Source organism: Lathamus discolor, chromosome 4, assembly GCF_037157495.1.
Source record: "Lathamus discolor isolate bLatDis1 chromosome 4, bLatDis1.hap1, whole genome shotgun sequence".
NCBI classification, from domain to species: domain Eukaryota; kingdom Metazoa; phylum Chordata; class Aves; order Psittaciformes; family Psittacidae; genus Lathamus; species Lathamus discolor.
The window spans coordinates 65426401-65454024 of NC_088887.1; the positions used below are offsets into that span (position 1 = coordinate 65426401).

The 27624-nt window shown below is 38.8% G+C and overlaps 2 protein-coding genes across 11 annotated transcripts in view; one reads left to right on the forward strand and one right to left on the reverse strand.

The window, feature by feature from the left end:
- The window catches only part of TMCO3 (transmembrane and coiled-coil domains 3), a 34184-nt gene extending 32386 nt beyond the window's left edge, over window positions 1-1798 (reverse strand). The window contains exons 1-2 of the mRNA XM_065677868.1: window positions 1272-1798; window positions 933-1027 (exon numbers count right to left, since the gene is read on the reverse strand). The gene's annotated coding sequence lies outside the window, so the exon portion shown is untranslated. The remainder of the gene's footprint in view (window positions 1-932; window positions 1028-1271) is intronic.
- Window positions 961-26837, forward strand: DCUN1D2 (defective in cullin neddylation 1 domain containing 2). 10 transcript variants are annotated; one of them, XM_065677870.1, is made up of 7 exons: window positions 1081-1872; window positions 4500-4716; window positions 8198-8366; window positions 10776-10906; window positions 23197-23279; window positions 25465-25561; window positions 26310-26837. In XM_065677870.1, exons 1-7 carry the CDS (start codon window positions 1870-1872, stop codon window positions 26387-26389), a joined length of 780 nt encoding a protein of 259 aa, XP_065533942.1. In that variant the 5' UTR covers window positions 1081-1869; the 3' UTR covers window positions 26390-26837. The 10 variants fall into 10 exon arrangements, with proteins under 10 accessions (XP_065533941.1, XP_065533950.1, XP_065533951.1 ...); XM_065677877.1 differs by lacking the exon at window positions 1081-1872 and adding an exon at window positions 2346-2422; XM_065677875.1 differs by lacking the exon at window positions 1081-1872 and adding an exon at window positions 2347-2422 and having other exon boundaries at window positions 4346-4716.
- Window positions 26838-27624: the final 787 nt, after the last annotated feature.

Genomic DNA, 27624 nt, shown 5'->3' on the forward strand with positions numbered 1-27624 from the left:
ACAGCCTTAATCAGGAGCCATCATATGGACATCCTAAAATCTGGAAACTATGTGCCTATTCTTTTCCTACAATACAGCAGCAGTCGCAATCACAAGCATCCAAGCTAAGCATCATCAATACACAGAACAGAAAGTGAAGATGGCAAAGCACAGCCATGCGCTACCTTAATTTTTAAAACACCCTCCCATCTCTGTTTCAGTTAGAACTGAGAAAAACTGGCTGTGGATAGGTTTATTTCTTTTCAATGCATGAAATACAAGCCAAAGCATTTAGTTATCAATAGCTGACTATGGGCTAGGGTTTAACAACATGAAGCACCAAAACATTTAAAATTAAGAACTGAAAGTATAATTAAAGCAGCAAAAGCATAGCTGCATCATGCTAATTTCAATAAAATAAAGTAGAAATATTTCAGAACTTTGATAAAGATATAGGGTTTACTGTTTTTAAGAGATCAGGAAAAAGCAACAATTCACACCACCTGGCAAAATTCTAGACTGATATTTAAGGAAATATTTATTCATATATACAAAATAATAAGCTTCCTGTTTAATATGTTTGGGCAAGATCATCCAGAAGGAAAAAAAAAGAGACAAACACTTTTCTCCATGCATCACTAAGTATCAAATTAGAGGGAACTCCTGATGTTTGGAGTCCTCCTCAAGCACGGTGTGTTTCCGGATGGACTGCAGTTCATCTTCCCGGTTTTGCCTTCCTGAACACGATACAGTAACACCAGATTTCATCAAGCGGATGTTAGACCCTGCCTTCAACGCAAGCCCGATCCTCTCATCCAAAACGCTTGCGGTTCCTCCCGCACCTGCCCGTTTGCCACCACCCAAGCTCCTTCTCAGGACCCTCAGGGCAGCCGAGGCGGGGGCGCCGGCCGCTGCCGTGACTCCGACGGCACCTCTGCCCGAAAGGCACCCACCTGAGAGCAATGGCTGCCGGAGGGCAGCTCCCTGCGCCGCCGCCTCCTTCTCCTCTCTTCCAGGACCGGCTTCCGGGACCTCACCCCGAGAAAGGCTGGGGGTAGAAGGGGAAGAACAGGGAAAGATGAGGAGAGCGTGGGTGCGCCCAACCCCTTTCCCGCCCCTTCATGGCGGCGGAGGGAGTGAGGGAGGAAAGGAAAGAAGCAGCCGCTCCGCAGCCTGCCTGCCCGGCGCTCAACTTTCCGGCCTCACAGCAACACGGCCAAATCCACCACCTCCTCCTGCTCCGTTTCCTCCTCGCAACCCCCACCCGCCGCCGGCAACGGCCCAGCGCTCACCTCAGGGCGGCCGCCGGCCCAGCCTCCAAGGGGAAAAAGACGCTGACGGAGGCGCGACTGCCGGCCCCGGGCGGTGTTTGCTCCCTCCGCCCAGCTCACCTGAGGGAGGGAGGCCGGCAGCGGGCAGGTGGTCGCGGGAAGAGCGAGAGCGCAGGGCGGCGGCCAGTAACGGAAGGCGCCGAGAAGCCGTCCTTGCCAGCGGCCTCTCCCACCCCCGCACCGGCCGCCAACCCTCGCCCTGCGCCGGTCACCACGCAGCCGGTGCGGCGGCACCTTTAAGCGCAGCGTCAGACGGGATCTGTAGTCCGAGCGCCTCCTCGCGGCATGTCATAGGTAGCGTAACGGTGGGTTCTCCCCCTTCCCGACGCGTTCCGCCCGCCCCGCTCGGTGCACGCCGAGCACTCGCCGCTCGGGCGCACCGCGGCCCGGCCCGGCAGACACCCCGACCGCTAGTCCCGCGGTGCAGGGAAGGGCCGCGGGCCCAACCGGCGCGGCGGGAGGGCTCCCCCGTCCCGCGCTCCGCCTTTGCGCCTGGTCCCTCGCGCCTGCGCGGGAGGCGGCGCCGGGCGGTGAAGTTGGTCAAAGCGCCGGTGATAAAATGGTAGGTTGGTGGGGTTGGGGGGCACGGGGACGGGGACCGGGAGCCCCAAACAACACCCCCAGCTCCCCGGACCGGCGAGCCCAGCGCCCCGCGGTTTCCTGCCGTTCCCCTTCCTTCAGCGCCGGCTCCCGCTCCGTTTATCGCAGGGGGATGGTGCCAGGAGGGTTGGGTACACCGGGGGTGAGGCGCGACAGAGGGCAGACAGATAGGCGCAGAGCGGAGCGGCCCTCTCGCCGCCGGCGCTGGGGAAGGTCACCGGGCGGGGAGGGGGGGGAGGATTGAGGGGAGGCAGGGAGGCTGGCAGAGCCGCTCCCGCTGCCGCCGCAGCGGGTATTTCGAGCGCCGGCAGCCGGCGCGGCGCGTACCTTTCCCTTTTTTGGGCTTGGGGCCGGCGGGGCAGGTTGCCGGAGCCCTGTGTCCCGCGCTCCCGCCGCCCCGCCTGCCGGCAGCGGGCGGAGCCTGGCTCTCCGGTCTCCCCTTTTCGCTGTCCTTCCCCCTTCTTTTCCCGGGACGCGGCAGGTGCAGCCGGAGCGGAAGGAAAGGTGCAGAGGTACCGGTTTCGTTACCTTGGTGGGGCCTGGGAGGTGGTTGGAGGAGGCGGGAGGCGACCGAGCCCGGGCCGGGCAGCCGGGGGGGACCATGGGACGGGCGGACGGGTCGCGTCCTGTCCCGGGAAGGGCTCTCTCGGCGCGTCCGCCGTAGGCTGCGCTGTGTCCGCAACGGCGCTTCGTTGAGGCTTGCGGTGTGGTGTGATTAACGTCTTGAGAGGGCTGTAAAGCTGACTTAGGCGTGTCTTGATGCGAGGTGTCCTTCCTTGTTTGGGTCCCGTTAGCGAGAAGACGCTATAGAAACGTGGGTTCAGCTCACCACCCCCCGCTCTATAGAGCGTGTGTAGGTACCGGTGTCTGCTGCGGCGGACATGCACACAGCGAAGAGTAGAAACTATACTACGTGGCAGAGTAGTAGATCGGGTAGTCGAATGTGTTTCTTCTCATTCCTTCAGATAACTCAGTGTTTTGAACCTAGAAAATATCCCTGAATACCTGGCGTTCAGGGCACCTGGAAGAGGACTTGGGTTTTGCTTCGGGGGTGCTGTCAGAGACCTTTGTGCTGAAGTGAGCATTGCTCAGTTTGTTGCTCAGAATTTTATGTAACTGAGGCATATCTTAGTGCAGAGATACTCTCATAGTTAGACGCTAATGAGTATTGGAGGAGAGAGAGGCTACATAGAGCTTGCAGTCAAGGGATTATTGAATATTTTTCTATCAAGATAACATTTCTGAGGCTCTTTTCCCACTTCACACGTTTCTCCTTGTATAAAAAGAAGTTTTACATGTTTTTCCTATATGAAATTAAAAAATATATAGAAAAGACCAAAGTCCTTATCTTGTTTACATGATGTGTTTCTTGTCTCAGGGCCATCTGTAGTCAAGATGTCACCATCCATATGTGTACAAGAGATAACAAGTAGACTGAAAGATGGTCCCACATTTGCTGCTTACTGTTCACTGAATCAGGATTCGTGTTGTCTTGTCATCCCAGTCCCCCGTCCCGTCCCCCCCCAATTTTTAAGAGACCAGTAAATTTTGTGTTATACCTGATGACTTAAGAAGTAACGAGACAAATTTATCAGTTAAATTATTGGCCCAGAACATGCGTTAAGTATGGTTTAACAAAAATGGGATATATCAGAATATAATAAAACCCAGAGTTTGATTTAAGCTATTTCTTCCTTCCAACTTCATATGAAGAATGTTGATCTATGTTAATACCAGATCTGCTCCCTATAAAATCTCTGTTCCTGCCTCTTGAGTGTTCCAGAAGTTTAGTGATGTTGTGTCAATATGGTTGCTGCAATTAGCTGCCATTAAGAGAAGCATGTTATTGGTTCCTTTATACCCCTGTAACAGGTAGTTTTGTTATTTAATGTATTAATAGTATAAGCATCTTTTTCAGCATTAAAGTTTTAGATCACATTTACAGTGACTTTATAGTCTCATCATAACATGAAGCAAATCCCTGACATGTCTGCTTTATCTATTTTCTTTTTGCCTAATGTCTTCTGTTGGCAGTGGTTTCTAATGCAAAAGTGTAAGAAATGGTTCTGCTTTTTTTAGCTATCACTTGAAGTGATTAAACTTTGTATTGTTCATTGTTGCTAGGAAAATATTAGGAAAACTGCTGAGCAGTTTTTCTCTTGTGTATGAAGGAGTTATGCAGAATCTGAGAATCTCTAAGTTGTTCCATTATAATCTCATTTGTATAACTACTAGGCATATTTTTCAGAGGGTAACCATACTGTTGCATGGTGAAACTCATGTTTACCGCTGTTTCAGAACAGAAAAACTTCTGCATATGTGAGCAATAAAGCAGAAATATGAATTTATTACTGCCAAATATATGCTGCTAAAAATGTATATATAGATGCTGTCATTTCAATTTTCAGAAGAAAATGCTGTCTTTTTAACTGCAGAAGAACAAGGCTTTGTCTTCCTGTAATTCTGAAGTGAAAGTTGTCATCAACAAGAAAACTAAAAACCTTTAAAAGATAGGCCATAGTAGTAGAATGCTGAAACAAACTTCTGGATTAGCTTCATTGGCTTTCCTGCTTCTTTTGCATCCCAAAGCATAAGCTTAAATCGTCTCAGAAGGACAAGGTCCGCCAGTTTATGGCATTTACCCAGGCTGGTGAAAGGACTGCTATTTACTGCTTAATGCAGAATGAATGGAAACTAGAAGTGGCAACAGACAACTACTTCCAGAACCCAGACTTGTACTACAAAGAATCCATGAAAAATTCAGTAGACAAGAAGAAATTAGAACAATTGTATAATCGATACAAAGGTAAGGCTTGGGTTGTTTGGTTTTTTTGTTTGTTTGTTTGTTTTGGGGTTTTTTTGCGGGTTTTTTGTTGTTTGGTTATGGGGTTTTTTTCTAATTATTTTCTTTGGGTGATATTTCTGCTTTTCCCTCTGCCATTCTTAAGGACTTACGGGAAAAGTTGCTAATTTTTGCTTCTCACTCTGTGTTTGTGGTAGTGAGGTAAGGATGAAAAAGGTTTTAAATGCTATTAATGTTCACTGCACAACTTCTGTAGATAATCTGTAGAACTGAAAGTAAATTCACAGTAGGAAATTAAACCTATCATGAGAAAGTAGTGTCAGCTGCATGTGGTGGGAAATAGAGTAAAGCTTATTATGCAAATTATTGCCTGTGACTGCTATTATAATATATGTACAGAGTACTTTGGCAAAATAATACATATTATTCTTACGCTAATATTTGGGGGAGTTCTTTTTGTTCAAAGATAGTAGTATTTCTATCCATCAAAATAAAATGTTTCGGATAACATTACAGCTAGAAGTCTGACAAAACAGATACAGAATTGCAGAATGGTTTGGGTTGGGAGGGATATTATAGATGATCTAGTTCCAACCCTGCTGCCACATGGGCACGGACACCTTCCACTAGAACAGGTTGCTCAGAGTGCTGTCCAACCTGGCCTTGAAAACTTCTAGGGAGGGGGGAAGTTCTGGCTTGTCTCAGCATGTCAAGTAAGCGTATTGATCAAATAAGAAAACTCAGGAACTAGTCATAAGAACTCCATTCTTATTTTATTCTTTGTGTTGGCATGTTACAGCAAAAGTGATGTGCCTGATCAGAGAGACCTGGAGTGAAAACCACAGAGAAGTGGATTAAAGGCAGAGTTGTTTCTTTTCCATTTTTTTGTTTTACAGCAGTGTTGAAAAGAACAAAAAAGGAAAGATAGTAATGGAAATACAAGAATGTATGTGATGTAGGTAATAATGCTTTCTGAAATGTGGCCTTCTGACATGGATGTTTGTGTTGTTCATTACATGATAGAGCATCGTGGCCTGGAATCATTGCCAGCCCCTGCCAAGATCCATACATCTCATGTTTTGAAAAATGAGCTCTTAACAATTATTCAACTATGATTTTATGTATTTTTCTAATTGAAGTAGGTAGCTTGCTTTGCATAATAGTGTTTGCACCTTTTTTGTTGCACTTTACATAATGTCTTCTATTTTAGGTATAGATGTTCTTTATTATATGGTAAAGAATTGTGTAGGGTCAAAAAAACAGCAATACTGTAGCATTGTCTTGGGGGACACATGCAAACAGACCAAAATGAACAAAGAAAACAAACAAACAAAATACCAGACAACTAGAGAACCTCTTTTCTTATTTGGTATAGGGGGATGTGTGTGTATATATATATATATATATATATATATATCTGTAAAAAAATATATATGCATTAAAAATGTTTGTCTATCTCTAAATCTTTTGCTTGCTCTTTGCAAGTTAGTGCTGCAGACTGCTGGGTCAAAAAATATATAATTTTTTTTAAATACTACTAAGAATATATAAACTTTATTTTTTTTATCACAAATTTTATTTATTATTCATCATTTTGCAGCAGTGGCAAACTGCACCACTTCTGTGAAAGGAAATCTAGTCAGTTTTATGTCTGTGTTTTGGTTAGCAGCACACCTTTTCAGTTCTACCACTTTAATGCTTCATTAAAATTGCAGACCTGAACAAAACTCTTCACAAGATTTGAGAGAAAACAGCAAAAGTTTTGAAAGCTCCTTTCCTTCGTGTACAGCTTAAACCTGAATCATTGGCCTCAAAGCAACAAGGAATTCCTTTGTCTTACTGGGCCCATAGAATGCAACAGACATTACACTATATTTGAAATCTGGGATGAGAGGTCTTTAATTGTCTGTGGGTTTGTTAGTTTTCTTATCTATTTATCCAGCAACTCTGTCAAAACAACAGTTTCGGTTTTGGCTCTAGTTACCTGGATGATGAGAAACATAAGGATGAAATAGCCCTTGTTGAAATCCAAGGGTATTTTTCCAGTGATTTCAGCGCTGGTGCACCTTTTGCCTGTAGTTCTTCAATTATTCTCCAAATATACAAGAAATATATTTTATATGTCTTAGAACTAGATCTGGCATATAGAAGAAAAGCGTGTTTGCCTGTTATTCCTGCTCAAAGGTCACTCAGTTGTACTATGGTTGTAATTCTGTTTTAATGGGTAAATGTCTGCTAAATTAACTTTCTCTTTGCATTTAGCATTTCTACCACTGTCGTAGTGGCTGGAAAAGTGGAAGATATCTTTGCTTAACAACCCCCCCCGAACCGCCCAAAAAAGAATTTTTCTTTAGACTTTTTTTTTTAATCAACTCATTGGATAATGACTTAAAATAGCATGGTTGAAAAGCTTAAGGAGTTGATTGAAAATGGTTGAAAGATTTAAGGAGTTAGTCTTAAATTTACTTGAGGGGTACTTTTCTGCGTAGCCCAATTAGTGATACTGAAACATCTTCCTATCAAAAGCTGGGAAAGAGAGTTTTATAGTTTGTAAACTGTCAGCCTTTGAAAACTTAACAGTGTGGTTTTGGATTTTTTATTGCTGTTTGGCTTTTCCTTCCCTCCAATTACTTAAGTTTACATGCAAGGGCTTTTGTTTGTGGGTTTTTTCTTGAGAGAGAATTTTGTTACAGAAATTTTGCAGTGACATTTACCCTGTTGTTGGTAGTTAATGGTGGTTCTTATATTCAAAAAGGTATTAGTGCTACTGAAACATAGTATTTCCCAAGTTCAGCTTAAGTCTGTTATGCTGAGGCATTGTTTGAGCAATGTTTTGGTGATTTCCCTGACTTAAAACTAAAGCCTATTGGTTGTGGTCTTTAAACAGTTATAGTGGATTCTCAAATATCTTTGTTGGGGGCGGGGGGTTGGTGTGGAAATTTGTGGGCTCACTTGGTAGGTGAGTTCTTGCTGGTTTGGGTTTTGTTGGTTGGTTGGTTGGTTTGGGTATTTAGGGGGTTTTCTTGTGGGTTTTTTTTTTTTTCTTTTTGTGTTTTGTGGGTTTGGTGGGTTTTGGTGTTTTTTATTGAAGTTTAAGACATGCTAAGCAGTAAATGTATTGTACATTTTGATGTGTTTATCAGCCTTACCATTTTCAGGTGTACTCAGGCATCTCCTCAGTTAATTCAGATCTTTTATAGAGCGTTATGGAGAGAAGACAAAACTTTTTCATTGACATTAGCTAATGAATATAGGAAGAATTGCAAACCAGTTCCTAGGGAAGTGTGCAGAATGCTTAATCTATTTACAGACACTCTTCAAGGTTCTTCAATAATTAACTAGATTTCAAGCGAAGACACTTGTGAAACTTATGAAAAACTGAAGACCTGTGTTATGCAGCATATCACAGCTGTGCAGATGATTATTTGTAAATTTTTTTTTTTGCAAGTAATTACAATTCTTCTCTTTGTATTTTGAACCATAGACCCACAAGATGAAAATAAAATTGGCGTTGATGGAATTCAGCAGTTCTGTGATGATTTAAGCCTGGACCCAGCCAGTATCAGTGTCCTAGTTGTAGCATGGAAGTTCAGGGCAGCTACTCAATGTGAATTCAGTAAAAAGGAATTTGTTGATGGGATGACAGAGTTGGGGTAAGTATCCATTTCTGCATAGCTCATCATGTAAGGCCTGAGCTCTGTTTCTGTTTAAAACATTTTTAATTGAATTAAGTGTGAAGCTTCAAAAATCTGGTAAGGCTGGTGCCATGCTTAACAGATGCTAAATGCCTGTAGTGTCCCATCTTCCTTAAGTTAGTGCTTTACTGCAAAGCCTTAATGATGGCCACAGTAAGGGTGTAGCATTATAATTCCTCTCTGTACAGAAAGAAAGGCAGATGGATATGCTGATCTTTTTATGTAATTCATAAGAAACATATGCATGGTTTTGTTAAGGTTTTGGGTTGGCCCTTGTGGTGTTAAAAGCTGGAGATGCATGAAGGGGCATGATGTAACTAATAATTATTTTTTATTTTTTTTTCTCTTCCTGGATCATGGAGCTATTCTGGACAACAGACTCTGAGGTTAAACCGCGCTGTCTCAGTTTAGCAATGAAGTTGAGCAGTTGTTGCCATAAATAGTATTTTGTGTATAACTTTTCCGTGGAAGAGATGCAGTATTTCGAATATATAGAGAAGTGTCACAATGATACTTTTTTTTTTTTTTTAACAGATTGCGTTAGGTGGAGAATTATGTTTTATTATTTCTGCATATTGTTTGAGCTAAATAATTTCATTTGCTCTCAAAATGGTGCCTTATCAATACTTTTCTACAGTAGACCAACTTCAAGCAAATATAGTGGTTGTTTCTTGAGTACTAGTACTCTGTTGTTACTGACCTCATCAGCTGACTTCTTTCTAAGCTTTCCTATTTAGGTAAGGGTATTCAGAAATTGTGGTGAAGTAACTTTTGATGTCATCAGAAGTCTACCGCTTTATTTGCGCAGAGACTGTAAGAATGATTATGATTTTCCAGCCATCAACAGCAATCCCGTGCTCATGCTGTTATATTAAAAGCTGCCAGCATTATTTGCTATGATTAAAAAGTTTTTGCTAAAACACCTGTAGATTCCAGCTTTGCTTTTGTTTTGAAACTTTATTGTGACATTCCTACTATGTCCTGATGACTGTCTCTGATACAGTTCCACAGAGGTCTGTGATTTTTTGTTTTTCTGCTCAGTGCGCATTGTGATATTCTTGGGAGTATAATCTGGTCATACCTGCTTGTCTCTGGTATACTGCTTATTGAGAATTTTAAATGCTTTTGTTAAATATCAGTGGTGCAGTGTGTGATTTTTTTAGCATTAAGCACAGGTGAAGATTTGAGTGAAAAGAAACTCCCTGAGGCTTAGTTCATATTGGAGATTTAGAATACGTATGAGAAGATAAAATATTTGTCCCTATTGACAAGTATATCAAGTCTCCATGAAACTCAAGTTCTCTGTTGAAGACGTTTAGCAGAATTCTTTCTTTTCTCCACCAGGTACTGCTGGAGGCCAGAAAACTACTTATTTTTACCTGTACCATGCAAGATGGTTAAAACTGCATCTGCATTTTATGGGTTTTGCTGTAGTTATCCATCCTTTAATAAAATATTTCTTGAGTCTTCAGAATAAATACATATAGCTACTGAGAACTTTGAAATACAGAATCTTAGTTATGATATCTGCTCCTTCGAATCTATTTCCTTTGCTTTGGATTTCTAGGTATAATTCAAAATATTGGCAATATCTTACTAACCTTGAATATTCATTTGATTCCTTGGCTTGGGAGAAACCCTTTTTCTTTTAAAATTGCATCTTGTCATCTCAGGTGCTTTCACTGAAAATGCTCCAGGCTCATGTTATACAAGGGATGTGTTTCTGTTAGAATCTCAGTAACTTGATTCTGTCTTAGTTTACCTGTGCCAGGCTCTTAAACCATTTGTCAGCCTTCAAGCTGTCATCAGAGCCTCTTTTTTTTTTTTTTTTTTTTTTTCCCCACTGATCCACCAGTGTGGGGAGAAGATGACTGCGAATAATAGTTCATTTTGTTGAAAGTCCTCTAATGTGAAGATTAAGTGTAAACGTAGCATATAGCTCTTTGTTTAGGTGGAGCAGGGAATAAGTAATGTCTATCTAGATTAAAGCAAAACCCCACACCATTGTGTTACAATAGCTATGAAAGGGAAAGGATAGCAGATTTCAGTGAGGTTTACAAGCTCTTTAAGAGCAGAGTAACATTTATTGGTTTAGTTCATATGAAGAGACTGAGGAGAGAAGTTAAACCACTGACTTCTGTTTGGGTATTATACTGAATGGATGCTTATATATGATCTTCCACTTAAAATTGTTTAGTAAAGGCATATGAATGTTTATATTCTTAAGAATGCTATCCAAAAAGATACTCTGTTTTTTATCTTAACTACTGTTTTATTTTGCTCTGAAACTAAACCTTAAAAAACAGGGTAAGAAGAAAAAAAAGAAAATCTTCTATATTTACAAACAATGTAACCTCTTTTGAACAGGTGTGACACCACAGAAAAACTAAAAGCTCTATTGCCAAGACTGGAACAAGAGCTAAAGGATCCAGTAAAGTTCAAAGATTTTTATCAGTTTACTTTTAACTTTGCTAAGAACCCTGGACAAAAAGGTCTAGGTAAGTAGAAAACAATTGAGAAGATATCTACAGACAGTGAAGTCAATTCCAAATGATTAATATAATACAATTTTCTCATTAGTGATTGTGTACTAATTTCATTATTGATTTATTCCTCTGACTTTTTCTCCTCTTCTTGCAATTAATCTCTTCTTTAATGTCCCCTTGGTACAGATAATTTAATGGTGTTTTCTGCTACTATTGACATTCTTTCTCCTCTTGTCAAGGGAATTTCCTGCAGTTCTTACAGACCTGTCATAATTTCTTTCAAAGACTGAGCTAGTGAGCTCCTGGTATTTTCTGTTTTATTCACAACATCTGGAACAAGATGTCTATATCAGCCAAAAAGAGGGAGAAAACGGAGCAAAAGTTGTTGTTTTTCTAAGACTTTTTAGGTTTAGCTCACAGTTTTTATATGAAGTTTAGGATAATAACATCATGGTCTTGGTTCAAAGCTGGTGAATAGAAATAGGCATGCAGTTTATAAAATACAAAACTGTTGTTCTTTATAAAGTTTGAGATGTGTCCCATTCCTCATATTGCTGGAGTAAAATGGATATGTTGTTTAAATTCTAATATTTTCTTCAAATCAAAAATATCTGTAGCTTTTGAATAGATGAAGAAAATTGTAGGAGGAAATCTGATAGCCTTTCGTAACTTATAACCATTTCCGAAAGACACTGGGAGGGAAGGAATTAACTTGTTTTGTGTGTAGAATAGAGCCTTGCCATCATCAGTGTTCTCTTTAGGTTGTGGGTGAGAAGAGCAAGTGTTCTGGGGAGGGTTTTTTGTTGGTTTTGGTTTGATGGGGGTTTTTTGTGGGTTTTTTGTTTATCATAGCCTCTTCAACTTTGTGTCTGTTACTTGGCAAGCACATTAATAAATACTTTTTCTCAAAAACTATTAGAAGAGTAGTGAGATGGAGGATGAGAATATTTATTTTAGAGCTTCTCAACCAGAGGCTTCCGTTCCTCGTTCTTCCTTGGGAATTACTTTGAATAATATCTCTTGTCTTTCCCAGTGTCTTTTTTTCTTTTAAACCGTGGGCAACTTTTAGCCAGTTTCCATTTTCCTTTATTTTATTGCAGCAATTTCATTTTTCATTACATATCACTCTCACGGGTCATGTGCCACCTTTCCATACACAAAAAAAGAAACTGTCCTGTAGTGGTTCCATGAGGCTGGTTGGAATTGAAGTGCCTTAGCTAGTTGTTCTTTTTCTTGCCTCTCTTCATTACAAAGCCTAGTACTTTCAGACTGTGGAAAAGGTAAGTCATTTACAGCCAAGGCTGGAATTTATGGGATACCTAAAGAAATATTACAAATGTCTTCCTGTTTTAATTGGATCAGTTCCAACATGAAACTCATGTACTTGGGAAATATGTCTCAAAAGCTTTTCACCTAAGCCTGTACAAAGAGAGGAGGAGGGAAGGCAGCCCAACCCAGGTTATGGAACCAAATGTACTGTTTATTCTACATGAGGAGGAAAAAGGAAACATGCTTGGTTTCCATTACTTCTGGTTTTGCTACGGAGGCCCTTTCATTTGTAAGACTGTCTTCTTTGTTGTGTAAGAATGGTACTTTTTTGCAACCAAACAGCTTAAATGTCTTCTTGCACTAAGATTTGAAGTATCCGTGGGAGAAAGAAAGTGAAAAAATTAAAGTTTAATATAAACTATAGAAAAAGTTGATTTTGAACTATTTCTGGTTTCAGTTTTCAGGAATTTTAATAACTCTGGTAATACTGTTTCTTAGTCTCAAGTAGTGCTTAGTTCTTACATGGCAGTATTTTGGTGACATTTTTCATCAGACTTCTTACAGTTTTGCTAAGAAGATTCCAGATACTAAATAAATATAAGTGCCACTGCTCTTATTTCAGTGGAGATAACACCATGTTTGTCTGAACTTGGATCACTATAGGTCAAGTAGAAAGAGAGTGCTGAACAAACATGTTGACTAATATGATACTTCTGAGTGATTGAGATCAGTGATAGCTTATCCAAATAAAAGCTAACACTGTATACTTTTGCAGTCAGAATCTTTTCAGGGAATGCCATTATATTCAGGGAGCAGAGAAATGGGAAAAAAAAAAAGGTTTACAAGTTGGCATTTACAACTAACTGCTTCTTGCTGCAATTATTTTAAGAGTTATGTTCTCTTTCAGCAACAAAATTGTTCAGCAAGGAAAAAAATTCATCTGTCTTACAGGGGTGTCTGTATGAGCTGAGTGTTCTAGTTGCTTCAGCTACATTTAATAGAGGCTTAGGTGTCTTTTTATTTTACCTCCTCTTCTCTGTATATATACACTGTGTATTTTCTCCTATAATGAGAAATTGTCCATCTTCTTCTCTCAAGAGGTGTTTGGTATTTGTGTCGCAGTGACTATGAGCCGCCCTGTTGGCAAGGAGATGCAGGAATTCATTTCATCCATGTACAAAGTCTCTCTCTTGATAGGTGTGGAGCCTTGGCTCGGCATGCTTTTATGAATTCAGTCCAGATAGTTAAACAGAATGTATAATTAGATTTGTTACCAAGTGAGCTGGTATAAATCTTTGCCTAGCCCTGTCTAGGTCATTTTAAGATACTGACCTCTCCTCCTTCCCTGTGTGCACGTTAGATGAACTTGTAGTGCTACCTAAGTATAGGATGCTACTAAGCTACTGCCCTAGCTGCTTGCCTTAAAAATGTTTCTGGTGACATGCTCTCATTACAAGGCTTTTGCATGCTCATTCTCATATGTTCACATTTGAATTATCACTTGATGACTGTGGGGTCAGTAAGTTTATGTCAAGGAGGGCTAAAAGTGAATGGTTTTAATTAATGAAGTGGAAATAATCAAAGGAATTTTCTTAACTTTCAATTATGAAATATTTTATTGAGATTTTTCTGGGGTGTGAAGTGTCCAGTGCTTCCTCTTACTACACTCTAAGTCACCAAGTCTGGTAGTTTTTGCATTTGTTGTTTAGGGGAGTGATCTGTGGGCTAAAGGAATACTGCTTGATTTCTTGAGTATACACACCACCTATTTGAAAACTAAGTAAACTTGACATAGTACTAGTGATAAATGGGCAATCCTTATTCATAGCAGATTGTTAATAAAAACCATTAAAATGGTCCTTCTGTTCAATCCTTCAGGCTAAGTGCTAATGCATCTTTCTTTTTCTTTTTTTTTTTTTAGCAGAAATAACTTGAGAATAGAGCTCACCAGAAAAATGTCTGGGGTAGGCAGAGGAGACTCATTTATGCAGTTATTTTTCATGTTTATTTAACATGTTGAAACTATAAGAAATACCTCTAAAATGTCTAAGCAGCGAGGCTCTGGTTATGAGTCATTTTTATTGCTCTATCAGTATTCTAATTCTTCAGTTTACTTTTTTAATCTCTTTCTGCTGTTTTAAGAAGTGATAAGCAGCAGTTGCTACTTCATTTTTGCCACATCCCCATGAAGAACATGAGGAAATGCAGTGATTCATGAGTTCCTTTTTAATATGCCAGGTGGTCTCTACATTTAAAAGATAAACACTTACATAGTGTGTTTCCTTGTGCCAGACAGCATCATTCTTCACAGTTGTCTTTCTAACTAAGTGTTCAGTGGTATGCTAGTGATACACACTAACTTGCTTTTTCCAGTTATCAGCAAGATTGGATACCTGATTGGCAGTGGTCCTCTGACAGTTGGGGAGCCACCGCCTTCACATAATATCTTAAATTTCTGATGGCAGGTCTCATACATCTCTGTCCATGCTTGCTCAAACCTAGTGTTAGATTATGCTTTTTTCTTTCTCTAGCATATAACTTAAACCTTTGTTCCTGAATTCTTCAGTTCAGTACTTACCCGTCCAGAGTATATGTGCAGAATGTTTCCTTGGAGTTAGTAACAATTTTTTGGCAAGTATGTATATGTCTTCCCTTAATTTCTGGACTGAGTAAAGCTGACTACCCTGATAAATTTCATATTTCAGCTCTCTGGTACTGCAGTTGTTATCTTCCAACTCTTTTTTTTTTTTTTTTTGCCTTCTGGGATCCTGTTGTTTGACTTTCTCCTGTCTTGTAGTACCCAAACAAGCTGGATAAGCTTCCATGTGCCTTAGATATTTTGCTCTTTCATTTACATCCCGTTATTACCTTGCTTATGTGTATAACACTGATACTGTCTGCAGTTTGTAATCTATTATGTTACAGCATTTCTGCAGAACTGCAGTGCACCCAGTTAATTTTGAATCTGCAGTCAGTTATTCCCACTAGCTAATGACTTTGCATTTCTCTTTGATGAAATCTTTCCTATTTACTTCCGAGGGGTTTTCCAGTTTGTCCAAATAACTTTGAATTCTAATCCTGGCCTCTACCACGCAGTACTCCTTCAGCCTTTGTGTAATTTGCAGATTTGATAAAAGTTTTCTTTGCTGTATCATATGAGTTACCTAAGTATTAGTGTTAGATACAGGACTGACACTCATTGATGAGTTTTTTTCTCCCAGTTTGGCAGAGAAGCATGGAGGTTCTTCTAGAACCTCTTTGATCTCTATGAATTCTCAAAGATGGTAGGTAGTAATTAGAGGTTTCTTTAGGATACTGGGATGAATTTCACCATGTCTATCTTCACTTTGGGTACCAGTGCTTTCAGACTGAATTCCTAGAAGTTGCTTCTGAGAATCCTGTCCATTTTCATTGAACCTTTTTGCCTGGAGCATATCTTGAAAACATTCTATTTATCCCAAACATTTATCTTTCAGGAGTTATCAGCAGGACACGTAGTATCTCTTATTACACCAGCTGCCATTTGTAAGGGAGGGAGTGGGAAGGCACAGAAACCCTTCTTAAAATGTTTTTTGGTGGTACCCCACACAGTCATCTTTGAGTTGCAGTGGATTTTGCTCCAGGAAAGCATTCCGGGTGGATGTGTGTGTGAGCGTGTGCGATTTTGTGTTTTCTTTACTTTTAGAAAAGCCTGTCTTCCATTGCTTTTTAATTTCTTGTAATTCTACAGTTCCTCTCAAAACCAATGCAAGAAATTCTGCCTTTATATAATTAGATGGGAAAAATCCTCTCCAGTAAATTAAGTTACATCTGTTCTGTCATTCCCCAAAATAGGTACATGGATACTCATTTGCAGAAATAGGACTACCTTTTGTAGGAGCCTGTCTTCCACAGTTCATGTGGTGATACTAGGAAATTTTTATTTCTCTGTATATTTGCAGGACTTCTGTCTCTATAGTCTCATTCAACTTGAATGTTTCCACTTACTTTTATTAGCTTAATATTGTCAAGCAGTATTCTTCAGCCTGGACACATGCTGTTTAAAGAAGTAAAAGTAGTACCGGTCACCCTGGGTGATAACTTGTGTAAGTAGTGAGATGCAGGAGGCAAAAGCATATTGCCTAAGATCTACCATGATTAAGCAGAAAATGATGTTCTGATTAATGTTACTCAGGATCCATCTGTCAAGTGTCTTTCAAATATGTCCAAATGGGTTTTATTATTATGTAAGAAAAAGGTGGATGCTTAGAACTGTTAAGACAATTGTTCTCAAAATGGTGGACAGAATTTGGAGGGAAAAATGATAGTAAGGCTTCAACACAGCAGTTCTGTCTCAATGGATGCATATTGGACCTGGCAGGTATAAGATTTATGTTTATTAGACTTCATCTGAGTGTTTTGTATGTATTTTGAGATACTGCAAACAGTGCAGTTTATTAAAGTCTGGTTTGCCAGGAGACTTTTACAAAGAATTATTATGAATAACTGTGATTCTGTCTGTTTAATCTGCTCTCTTGTGCTCTTGCTACTATATTTAGTAAAATAAATCTGTAAATTCTGTATAGTGCAGATTTGGAGAGGTTTGTCTTGCCTTCTAGTCCCACATTCTATTTTTTTCTGTTGCAGTCTGAGTGAAATTTTGCATCCTAGCTCTTGGTTGAGTGTACTAAAGATTACAGATCTTTTGTCATTTGTATACAGAGCAGTTCAGTTTTGAGGGGTTTTTTTTTTTAACATGGTACTTACTGTAAGTCTCCCAATGGGTCTGCCTTTGAGCCCCAGCAAGACATGTTCAGGAGATTTCCTCATGCTCAGGAGTTTACTACAGTTTGTTTCAGCACTGTGGAGGAACTTAATGCTTTCTTTCACGGTCTTCAACTTTCAACATGGAAACTAAAAACAAATTTGGTCCTTCATCACTCCTTTGTGGTCCCTTCGCCTGCTTGCTGGCTCAAAAGGTTGTGCTTCCTTCTCTCTGCCAGTTTCCTGGGATCAAGCAAGAGATGATACATGAGGAGGGCATTCAGACTTGAATCAAATATTACCTCAAGACCAGAAGAGTGACTCTTTGCATCCGGTATGTGGACTTCAAGGAGCTTGCCTCTTCTATGAGCAGATGAGTATAATGTGCTCTTTTTAATTGAAGCAACATCAACTTTGGCTTTCATCATAGCACTATCTCAAAATTCTTTGAAAAGATGCTTAGACATTAGGGAAGGATCTCTGCGCTATCCCCCTCCCCAGTTAGTCATCAAGATTTCTTCCGCTTTCAGTGAAGAATTAAATTGATCCATTTGTAGGGTGTTTGTAGAAGTGAGTGGATGTGAGAAGTTGGAGTTCAATAACTGAATTTCATGCTTACTTTGGAAGAGGTCTGTGAATGCTGTATTTTAGGTGTTTCAACAACCTTGGCTGGTCTGTGTATGGTTCTTGCCTTACTTTTTGTTCACATTTTTCGTTCTGAAAATGTCAGCAATTTAAGAGAAGTTTAGTATAGGACAGCAAAGCTCTGATCAGCTCTTGAGCAGCTGATCAGCTTTTGATCAGCTCTGATCAAAAAAGGCTAATAGTAGCAGCAAAGCTGTGGCATAACTGCCAGTTCCAGAAATGTCTCATTGATTCTTTCACTCATGTTTGGCACTTATTTGGGAAATGTATATCCAGTCAACTTTAAGTCACCTGTTGTAGTTTATCTGGAGAGATTTGCAGAGACAGAAGGATTTTGAAACTGGCTACAATCAGGTTCATTAGTCTGCACTCTGATGTTTAGATAGATTATTTTCTAAGCCTATCTCGTATTCAGGAGCAGTTTCTCTGCTTTTGTGCAGTTGATGCTCAAGATAATCACATGAAAGGTTCTGCATGGAATCAGCCTGCTTCAGCGTGGCAGATGCTGAGATAGAGTTAATAAGTACACCTTTCCTAATTCCTCCAGAGCTCTTCTGCAATCCACATGCTGTGCTTCATCACTCTTTCGTGTCCGCCTCAGGGACTTAACTCTGACACTGTGCATTATACATCCCCAAACATAGAGCACTGGAAAGCTCTTTGCTTACAGCTTTGCAGGGATGAAAAGGATCCAACTCAGCTGGATCCTGAGTTTAGCCACTTTCCGTATTTGTTTCATAGCCCTTATCTGTTTTTCCCCTTCTCTCTTCCCATGGGAAAGCTCCTAATTGCAGATAAGAGCTATTTTGCTCTGAACTTCGGTAATTTAGTGAAGGGTTTTTAGGTTGAATCCTGATGGTATGTTCTTGTTATTTTGCCATGTGGGTGTTATTTGTTTGTAGAGGAGAAAAACACATTCTGATTAGGGAAGAAACTAATTCTTGTGTCCATGTTCTTAGTAATTTGGAGCCCAAAGAAGGATCTTAAAATCATTCAGAGATGAGGAAACAAGGAATCAAGTAACTCAATAATTACCTTGCAAGTATTCACCTACTGTTTGTCGGTTAGATAGTGTGATAGCCCAGTTGTTGAGATGGCTTGACACCAGTTTCCAGTGTTCCACAGCTGCACCAGTTTCAACATGGTGTCCAGGAATTTTATTGAAACAAATAATTTAGTGCAATGTAGTTTTTGTTTCAGCTTTACAGCTGTATAATACTTGCCTGTGATCGCAGTGAGAAAACGAGATCAACTAATATCAACCAAGTGATACTTCAGGGCAAGTTGTATGACTATAAAGAAAACATCTTAAGTTCAGTCTCTTACAGGAGCTACATGTATTTTTACAAGGCGATTGAACGATAAAATAGATTTCTGTGTCTTGTACCTGTCCAGATTAATTTTTTATGCAGTGTTGGGAACAGGAGAGTTTGTTGGCTACTCTTACCCCAGTGAAAGCACTGGGGAGAGAAAGCCTCAAACAAAGGGGCTCTTGGCTCTGAAATTCTCATTTCAAAAAACTTCTTTTTTTCTTCAATCCTTATGAACTGATCTAATAAAAGTAACTTTTTCCTTTCTCCTCCTACTAACATTGGTACATTCTTTACTAATTTGTTGGTTTGGGTGTGTAGATGGACTGGGTAAGGCTGATTCATCCTGTTGTTTTGGAAGAAAATAAAAACGTAGTTTGAAAGAGTACTCTGAATAAAATTCATTGGTGAGCACTGACTCATATAACAAGCTGCTTGAAGGCTCCCACAGAGGGGACATATGAAGTAACAAAGCTTTATAATACTGATAAGAAGATTAAACATCAGTAAAGGAAGAAAAGGCAATACTGGGACAGTCAGTAGATCTTGAAATATGTTATTTGTTTCCAACCTCTAAAACATGATAGAATCTACCATTGTAATGTGCAGAATGTAGCTAATATGCTGACTAGGGATTATGAGGGAAGCAGTGGCTAATATTAAAGTATTCTTATAAACAACTTAAGATTTTCAGATGTCATTAGAAAGCCAAGGTAATGCCTTCAACTTTCATATATATGTATCTAGATATATATATATATATATATATATCAGTAATTTAGGTGAATTAGTTTTAATACTCTTGACAGCATCCAACTTGACTGCATGAACAGTCTTACTGGTAGGGCCGTCTGAGAGCTGGAAATTTATTTGGCAGAGGGTGACGTGGGTGCTGCAGTCCCAGAGTGCTGTTTTGGCACAGCAGGTCTAAAAGAACTTCATTTCATGTTCCTCATAAATCCTACTCTCCAGCCAATTCCTTGCTATCTGTTGATTTATCTTCCTGTTTTCTCACTTCCTTGATTACTTGTGTGCAATGACTTCATTGCCCTTGTCCAAAATCATCACAAAGGAATGAGGAGCTTAATTTGATTAATTTTTTATTCATGCAAAAGAGTAATGATATTTTTTTTTTTAACCAGATAAGCATTTGATCATATCTTGAAAGTAGGCGCAGGTTGTCTAATTGATGATGTATTTCTCCTGCATCCATTGTGCTAATTTCTTATCACTTCAGGCTCTCTGTTCATCAGTAGAAGAGCTGAGGGGTTTTTTAGAAGCAGCTTTAGAATGAAGCTTTAATGTTTCAGACTACATCAGACTGCATGCAAAATGCTTTACTTCTGATTGTGAAACACTGATATTTTAAATAATTCAAAACTTTTAAAACATACCAAAACATGTTTACTGTAATGAACATTGTTTAGCAAAATAATGTGTAAAATAATGGAAATATTTTTTACCAGCCTTTACCTCCTTCTTGAACTTGCTTTACTTGGATATCCTATGTATTTTTAACATCTTTTTAGTAATTTTAATTTTAATAATTTTGTAATGGTAATTGGTATCACTTTTAGATGCCTCCATTCTTAAGGTTTTATTACAGAAAGCCTCAGATGCTGTATGGTAGCACATCTAGACTTGGTACCAGAAGAGCTGAATATCTAGATATTGAAGCTTTGTTTCAGTGTATGGAAAATCGTTGGACTATAGTGATAGGGCTGCATGATATACAGCACTCACTAGATACTAGCACTGGAAATAATTTGAGGTGAATGGGTAGCTCAGACTGTTGTATAATGTACAGCATGTGATGTTGTATTTTTATGATCTTAAAATTGCTAAATGGTGAGTATTTCTTCTGAATATGAACATGGATGTTTCCAATGAAGTCTCTTCTAAACTGGTCCTTGCTTAGGCGTTAAGTTTCCGGAGCACTGGAAAGTATGCATCTGTGATTTCCTTTCCTTTTATAAAACTTGCATTATTAGTCTGTAATGCAGGAAGTGTATTTCTTGGTACAAAACCAGCATATTTTTATAATTGTAGTTTGATTTTATTTCTAATGATGCCTTCATATCTGTGCAGCATTGAAATACAATAAGACTGCCTAAGAAATCCATGCAGAAAGCACATCTTCCTGTGGGGATGCAGAACTCTGGCATAAGGGGTTTTGTGGGTTTGGTTTTGTTTGGGTTTTTTTAATATTTGTTAGTACTGCACTAATTGTAGCAGATACACAAACTCCACAGAATCGCTGTTCATTGACACTAGTATTAGCATGCCGATGTAGAACTGAAGCTCTCTGTAACTAGGTCTTTCCTTTAAAGCAGAAATTGCCATTTCTGTTCTCCAGTGCTAGGTTTTTCAACATAGGTAGGGAATTGTCTTCAAACAAAAGTGTAGCCACATCTCCTGAGAATGTAGCAGCCTAAAGGCCTTGTTCTCTCAAGTACTGTTAAGATTGCTTTAACTGGCACCACTACGAGAAGTGATAGTTCATCTAGTTCCTTTTGTACAAATATCTCTTGCGTTAGTTAAGGGGTTTGTGTGATTGCAGTGAACCAACTGAGGAAGATGAACTTTTTTAAGTTTTTTCCCTTGGGTTAATTTTAACCAAGATCAGGACCTCCTTCTGTTTATGCTTCATGGGGAGAGCAACTCTGGCGTGGACCAGTTTCAGCCTCTACAGAGCAGCATCCTCAGCAGGACATGCTTTCCTTGCCTGTACCTTCTTTCTTTTTCCAGGGAATATTTCCATCAGAAGTATAAAAATTCCTCACTTATTAAGGTGTTTTTTTTTCTTCAAAGTGCATTTTGTAATGTTGTCACGTGACTGATTTGCAAGATTGGCTTGGAAAGGTTGTCTTCATAAAGAAGCCTGAGTGAATGGGATCAAAGCCAGTCACTTAACAGTGAAGTTTAGAAACCCTTAAGATTATTCATTTCTCCCTTTCCATTTCTTTTGCTTTTCATTTGGGATAACAGATATGAATAATTAATCTGTGTATCTGAACAGCAGGTAAATGCTATTAACTATTCTCTTCTGTTTATTTTCTGTGAAAAGTGAGCATGGTGCCAAAGACAGGAAGAACTGAAAGAAGTTTATCAAGGCACAAAGCATGTTCAGTACCGAAAAGCACTCTGATCATAGTTGAGCAACCACCTCCAGCAGCACCGTCTCTCCATAGCTACGTACAGGCATATTGCATTTCTCTACATTTTAGCTAGTGTGCTTTGTCTAGGCCTCAGGCCTCTAGGATACAGACCCTGAGAAGTTGGCCATGTTAAAATCCGCAACTTCTCTTTCAGATCTGAAAGTTAATTTCAGGTTATGGTGTGTCCTTTGTGTTGTTACATGGTATGTACTATTTAAAATACCATGCTCCTTTCCTGTAGGTGGAGGTCAAGCTTCTGTTTTATCTGCTACAATACAGTCGATTAAGTTTCACATTTTGTATAGACTTGCTTTGCACTGAAAGGACAAACTGAAATCTTGTGGTTAAGACAGACTGTGCTTTATTTTGTGGTTGCACAGCACTATGTGTACATTGAATGCTGCTCTTTGTGGCCAAGCACAGAAGCCATTAGGCATTGTGAGCTGCTGAGAATGAAAATAGGTCTTCAGAAAAACATCCTTTCTACCCTTATGCTGCATCTAATATTGCTCCTACTTTTCCGCTTCGGTGTGTGACAGTGCTGCATCCTCCTGATGATGCACGAGCTGAACTCTGCTCTCGGATCAATGATCATGGTACAAAATAAGGGCTTCTTTCTTGTACTCATATTTTCAGTATTGGATTTAGGTGTTTGTCTATTGCATGATTCCAGAAGAAGAGAATTATTGCTGTAAGGAGTGCTGTATAATTACCACGCCGAAGACAAATGCTGGGGCTTTTTAATCCCCTCATGTCCTCAAAATCTCTTTAAAGTCAATGTGTGTCTAAAATGTGGTAAATTAACAGGAATTGGCATATGCAGACTTAAATGTTTGGGTTTCTATCAGTAAGTATTGTGCTTGTGCGCATATAGTTATAACTACTTTGTTCTGTTTCTGTAGGCTGAAAGTAGCTTTGGTTTGGCACTGCTGGATGGTGATGAAAAGAGTCTTTCTGACTCTGATATTCAATATACAGTTTATGCCATTAGTGCTTGTCCCCTGCCTTTTGGGTCAGTGAGAGTAGTAAACAGTTCCTTATAATTTTTGTCCTGATTTCAGAAGAATGTTATTCATTTGTGTCATTATACACTGGATGGAGCATTAATTGTTTAACCATAAGAGTTTTATTGTGTATAATACACTGTAATATTTACATGTTGCCTTGTCTCTTGCAGATCTAGAAATGGCAATCGCATATTGGAATTTAGTATTGTCAGGAAGATTTAAATTTCTAGAGCTTTGGAATAAATTTTTGTTGGTAAGTATGTACCATATTCCTTCCTGACTGTCTCTTAGTGCACTGCAGTCTGGCTTGTAGCCTGTGCTTTCAACAATAAAGAAAAAGGATCTCTCAACAGTTCCTTCAAACTTCTTTCCTTTTGAAAACCAATATAAAATATTCTCAAGTCATCCAAATTAAATCTTTTCTATCTTATTTTCTAATTGAGAAGAATGCAAAAACAGGTAGCAGAACAATAGAGCATTCTGCTTGCTTGATCCTGTATCCTCCTACTGATGAAAGCTTCTGCATGAAAGGAGGCCATGACTGTAGATTGAATTTATGTTGTCTTTATTCTCAAGACAGCCTTGATTATTGTCAACAATGTATTTTACCATGCTCTGCCTTTTGTGGTACTAATGCATAAACTCAGTCTTTTTTTTTTTTAAATGTCAATTCTGTTATGACTGACTTAACCTGAGACTTTTCTTTTTAAAAGAAAGTTCTTGCCTAAGTAATTATTTCAACTGATTTTTTAGATAATACTTATGAACCAATCTTGACATTTTTCTGTTACCAGTGCAGTTCTGTGGGCAGTGGAGCAAAGATGCATAAATTAAACTTTAAAAGTTTCAAAATATTCCTGTTAAAGATCTGATTCATCCATCCATGTTTATGCATTCGTATTTCTATGTACTTGCAAAAAAACCCAAACACTCTCTATAATGTTACATAAGTTGTAATTTATCTTGTTTATTATTATCTTCTTTTCTGTACTTTAGGAGAATTAAGAAATCTTTCTGCATTTTTGTTCCATAGCCACCAGTGCCTAACAGGGGAAGTGTATACCTTTTGCAATGTTTTCTGAAGTGTTTTCAAAAGTTTTGACCAGTATTTTTTGTATTCACTGAATAAAGTACCAATTTCATCAAGAGAACTTGTGAAAACATTTCATGTTTTAATTTCCTTAATGCATACATAAACACATCTTCAGATATAACTTAAGAAAAGTCTTAATGGTTTTTTCCCACTGGGCTGTGTTTGTTACAACAGACAGTTCTGCAGATCTCTGCTTCAATCTAGATGATCTCGTATGAAGCGTCTTATTTTGCTACAGATATTTAACCTAAATATTTACCTTTAAAAGAAATTACATCAACCTCGTTTTTATCAGCTTCCAGATTTTTCAAATGAAATTTTTCTTCTCAATACTTTTAAGTATTACTGCTTGAAAAACAACCAAAAAACACACCCCACAATACAAAACCAAACCCACAAACACAAAAATCCCCGATGCTTCACCAAACAAGACTTTTCATGTAGTTGCAATTTTTTACTGCAAACCAGAGCTAGATGTTGAAATTTAATTTCCTGTTAATCACCCGCTATCTACAGGTAATGCAGAAGTATCAATAGATGAAGGGAGATGTAGATGGTCCGACTTGATGATGTTGTTCACAACTGCTTAGTGGTTGTATTTCCGCACACACTCTGTTCTTGGGAGCGCTAACTTTAAAAGTTGAGAGGATTCTGACTAGGAATGAAGTGTTTTGAAGTACTGCTCAAACCAGCCAGGTGGCAGCTGGTAGTTGTGAATGGGGTGATACAGAAAGAGTATGTCTTAAAACAGACAAGGTGGTAGTGGAAAATAGGGCAGACTGGGGAGAAAGGAGACTGGGCAGCAGTGGAGCGAGTGCAGGTAGTTCATTATGGTGAAGAACAGTATAGCCGAAGAGAGGCTGAGATAGGTACACGATTGATCTGGAAGGCAGTCTGGGAGTAAGTGAGAAGAGCATAGGTGCAACTGTAACCAAAAAGTTGAAGAAGAGGCTGGGTAATTATATGCAAAAAGGGGTAAAGAAAAAAGGGCTGAAATTTAAATGGTAGAATGCTAACCCATGGCTGCCCAGTTTCAAAAGCTGGAATAGACATCATTAGAAGTATAAATGGAATTGCTTTATTCTTTTCCATAGTAAGTTAAAAACACACTGAAAGCAGAACAGAAGGAATAAAACAACTACTAAAGAATTCTTAGACTTTTTTTCTTTCTTTAGTTGCATTTTTATTTTGTAGCTTCCTTTGGAAGCTGAGAAATTCATTACAAAAAAAAATGAGCAAGAAGAAAAAATATTTGTGAAACATTTCTGTGTATGTCAATATAAAACACTAGTGTGGAATTTGAAAAGAGCTTGGATTGAACAATACCATTTTTTCTCCTTTATAGGAACATCATAAAAGATCAATTCCAAAAGATACTTGGAATCTTTTGTTAGACTTTGGAAATATGATTGCGGATGATATGTCCAACTATGATGAGGAAGGTAAGCAGCACTTGAATATCTTAAAAAATTGGTGCAGCAGAATTAAAATTCTGCTTTAAATGAACAGAAGGTGCTGATATCTTCTGTCTTACTTTGTTTGCCCTTAGAGGTTTAGCTGCAATTATAGTGTCATACTTGTTGCCAAAACAGTAATGATAAGAAGATTAGCTAGCTTGCTATAATATGTAAATAGAAGATACTGTCACTCCATGAGATAGCACATGCTATGTAAACCCGTCATGCTACAGGAATTTCAGTGAACCTTTTTTTTTTGTACAAAAGTGCTGCTAACTGCACAGAAATACATAATTTTTCTGCTTGCAAGAATGTCTACATGAGCATTGGGTTTTTTACCAACCTAAAAACAATTTACACTCTTGTTACTAATCCTGCAAATCTTGTTTCAGGATGGCTGTGTACTGAAATATTTCCTAAGTTGTAAATGGCTTGGATAGGGTTGCCATGGTTTTGCCGTCAGCTAACGTTTATGAACTTTATAGTGTGGATTTTTATGCTGTAAATACAAATCTTAGTTTTCAGTTTGTGCTAAGAACTATTACTGCAAGCAGAGATTCAGATGTTTCATTTATTAGGTACTTTTTTTCAAGTGTTTATCGTGTCACGCTTGTTAAAGCTGGACTGGGCCAGAAATGTCAAAGTGAATTTCCCATACTTTATGTTTAGAGACTGCACCAATTTATTGCTGATAATGATACATTAATTTCTAAATTGCTTAACTTCTTTTCAGGAGCATGGCCTGTTCTTATAGATGATTTTGTGGAATATGCACGGCCAGTAGTCACAGGAGGAAAACGTAAAACTTCCTAACACCAGGCTTGTCAATATGGACTAAACATGCGTTCTGAACTGCATTAGGTAATGAAGATTTGTGAGCTGATAACTGTGCACATTGTTGCTGGTTTCAGTGCTTGTGATGAGATTCTGCAAGCAAAATGGAAATTCTTCCTTTCTGCCTAAAGAAAATTGATGGCTGACTCATGGACACTTGAACAAACTCAGAAGATAGTCCAGGCTGTTTGTGGGCTACTGGCTTCAATTATTGTACTGGTTGTATCATATAGGATGTAGATTTTGCATGATTTTTACTTTGAAGAAGTTTAACTAGAGGCAATTTTATTAAAGTTTTGACAGCACAGCATGCCGTTCAGTTCATGATCCAGAGTGAACACCAGCAGTTACATAAAGAAGATTGTATTATATTGTACTTATATTAAAAGCAGTATTTGTGGTATATAAATTAAATCCCTAAATAAAACTTACGCAGTATGTTGTATTTTTATAAAAGTTAGCTCCATGGATCTGTCCTAATATAGAGTTGTAACAGAACAAAAAAAAAAAAAAAAAAAGCTTTTTTTACCTGTTACCAAAATCTAAAATTTGTATTTTGAAGTCCTAGATACAGAGATGGATTACATCCAGCCTTTTGTTTTCTCCAGGTGAGATTAACTTCCTCATTATTCTTCTTGAAGTGCTTGGACACGTAACAGTAGCGTTGCTGAGGAAGGCCTGCTGCTTTTATGCTATATTGCAACTCTTTAATGCCCATTTTAAAATAGACATTAAACAACCAAAGAAGCTTTTATAATTCATGTACGATTATCGTAAATCAGTTACGCTTCATTGTGTGTTTTATTTTTTTTAAATAAGGCACTGTTGGAGTATGACTTTCAGTTTTATTTGTAGTATGACCCATATCATAAGTTCTAGCTGAATGCAGCATCGTTATAAATGCAGTTCCTGGCACTTCTTGCAGATAACGTATGTGAATAAGCCCAAAACCTTACATGGTTGGCTTCCACTTTGGAGCAGTAGGTAGGAGCAAGGAGGCTTTATATTAATGGTGGTAAACATTCATGCCTCTGGATGTATTGTGCATTCAATTTTGTTTAAGGAAAAAAAAGAGTAAAGTAATGCAATACCATTGATTTCAAGGTGAGTGGAGTTGAACCAGTTTTTACCAAATCTGAATTTGCTTAGTCATTTGTTTCCCCCCTTTCACTAACCGTTGATTATGAAGTGTACAGTGTCTTCCAATGCCTGAG

Coding starts and splice junctions, on each gene's coding strand:
- DCUN1D2 (XM_065677869.1), top strand. CDS start 1,058: ATGAGGAGAGCGTGGGTGCGCCCAACCCCTTTCCCGCCCCTTCATGGC. Junction 1,873..4,145: donor AAAGCGCCGGTGATAAAATG/GTAGGTTGGTGG, acceptor TATAACTACTAG/GCATATTTTTCAGAGGGTAA.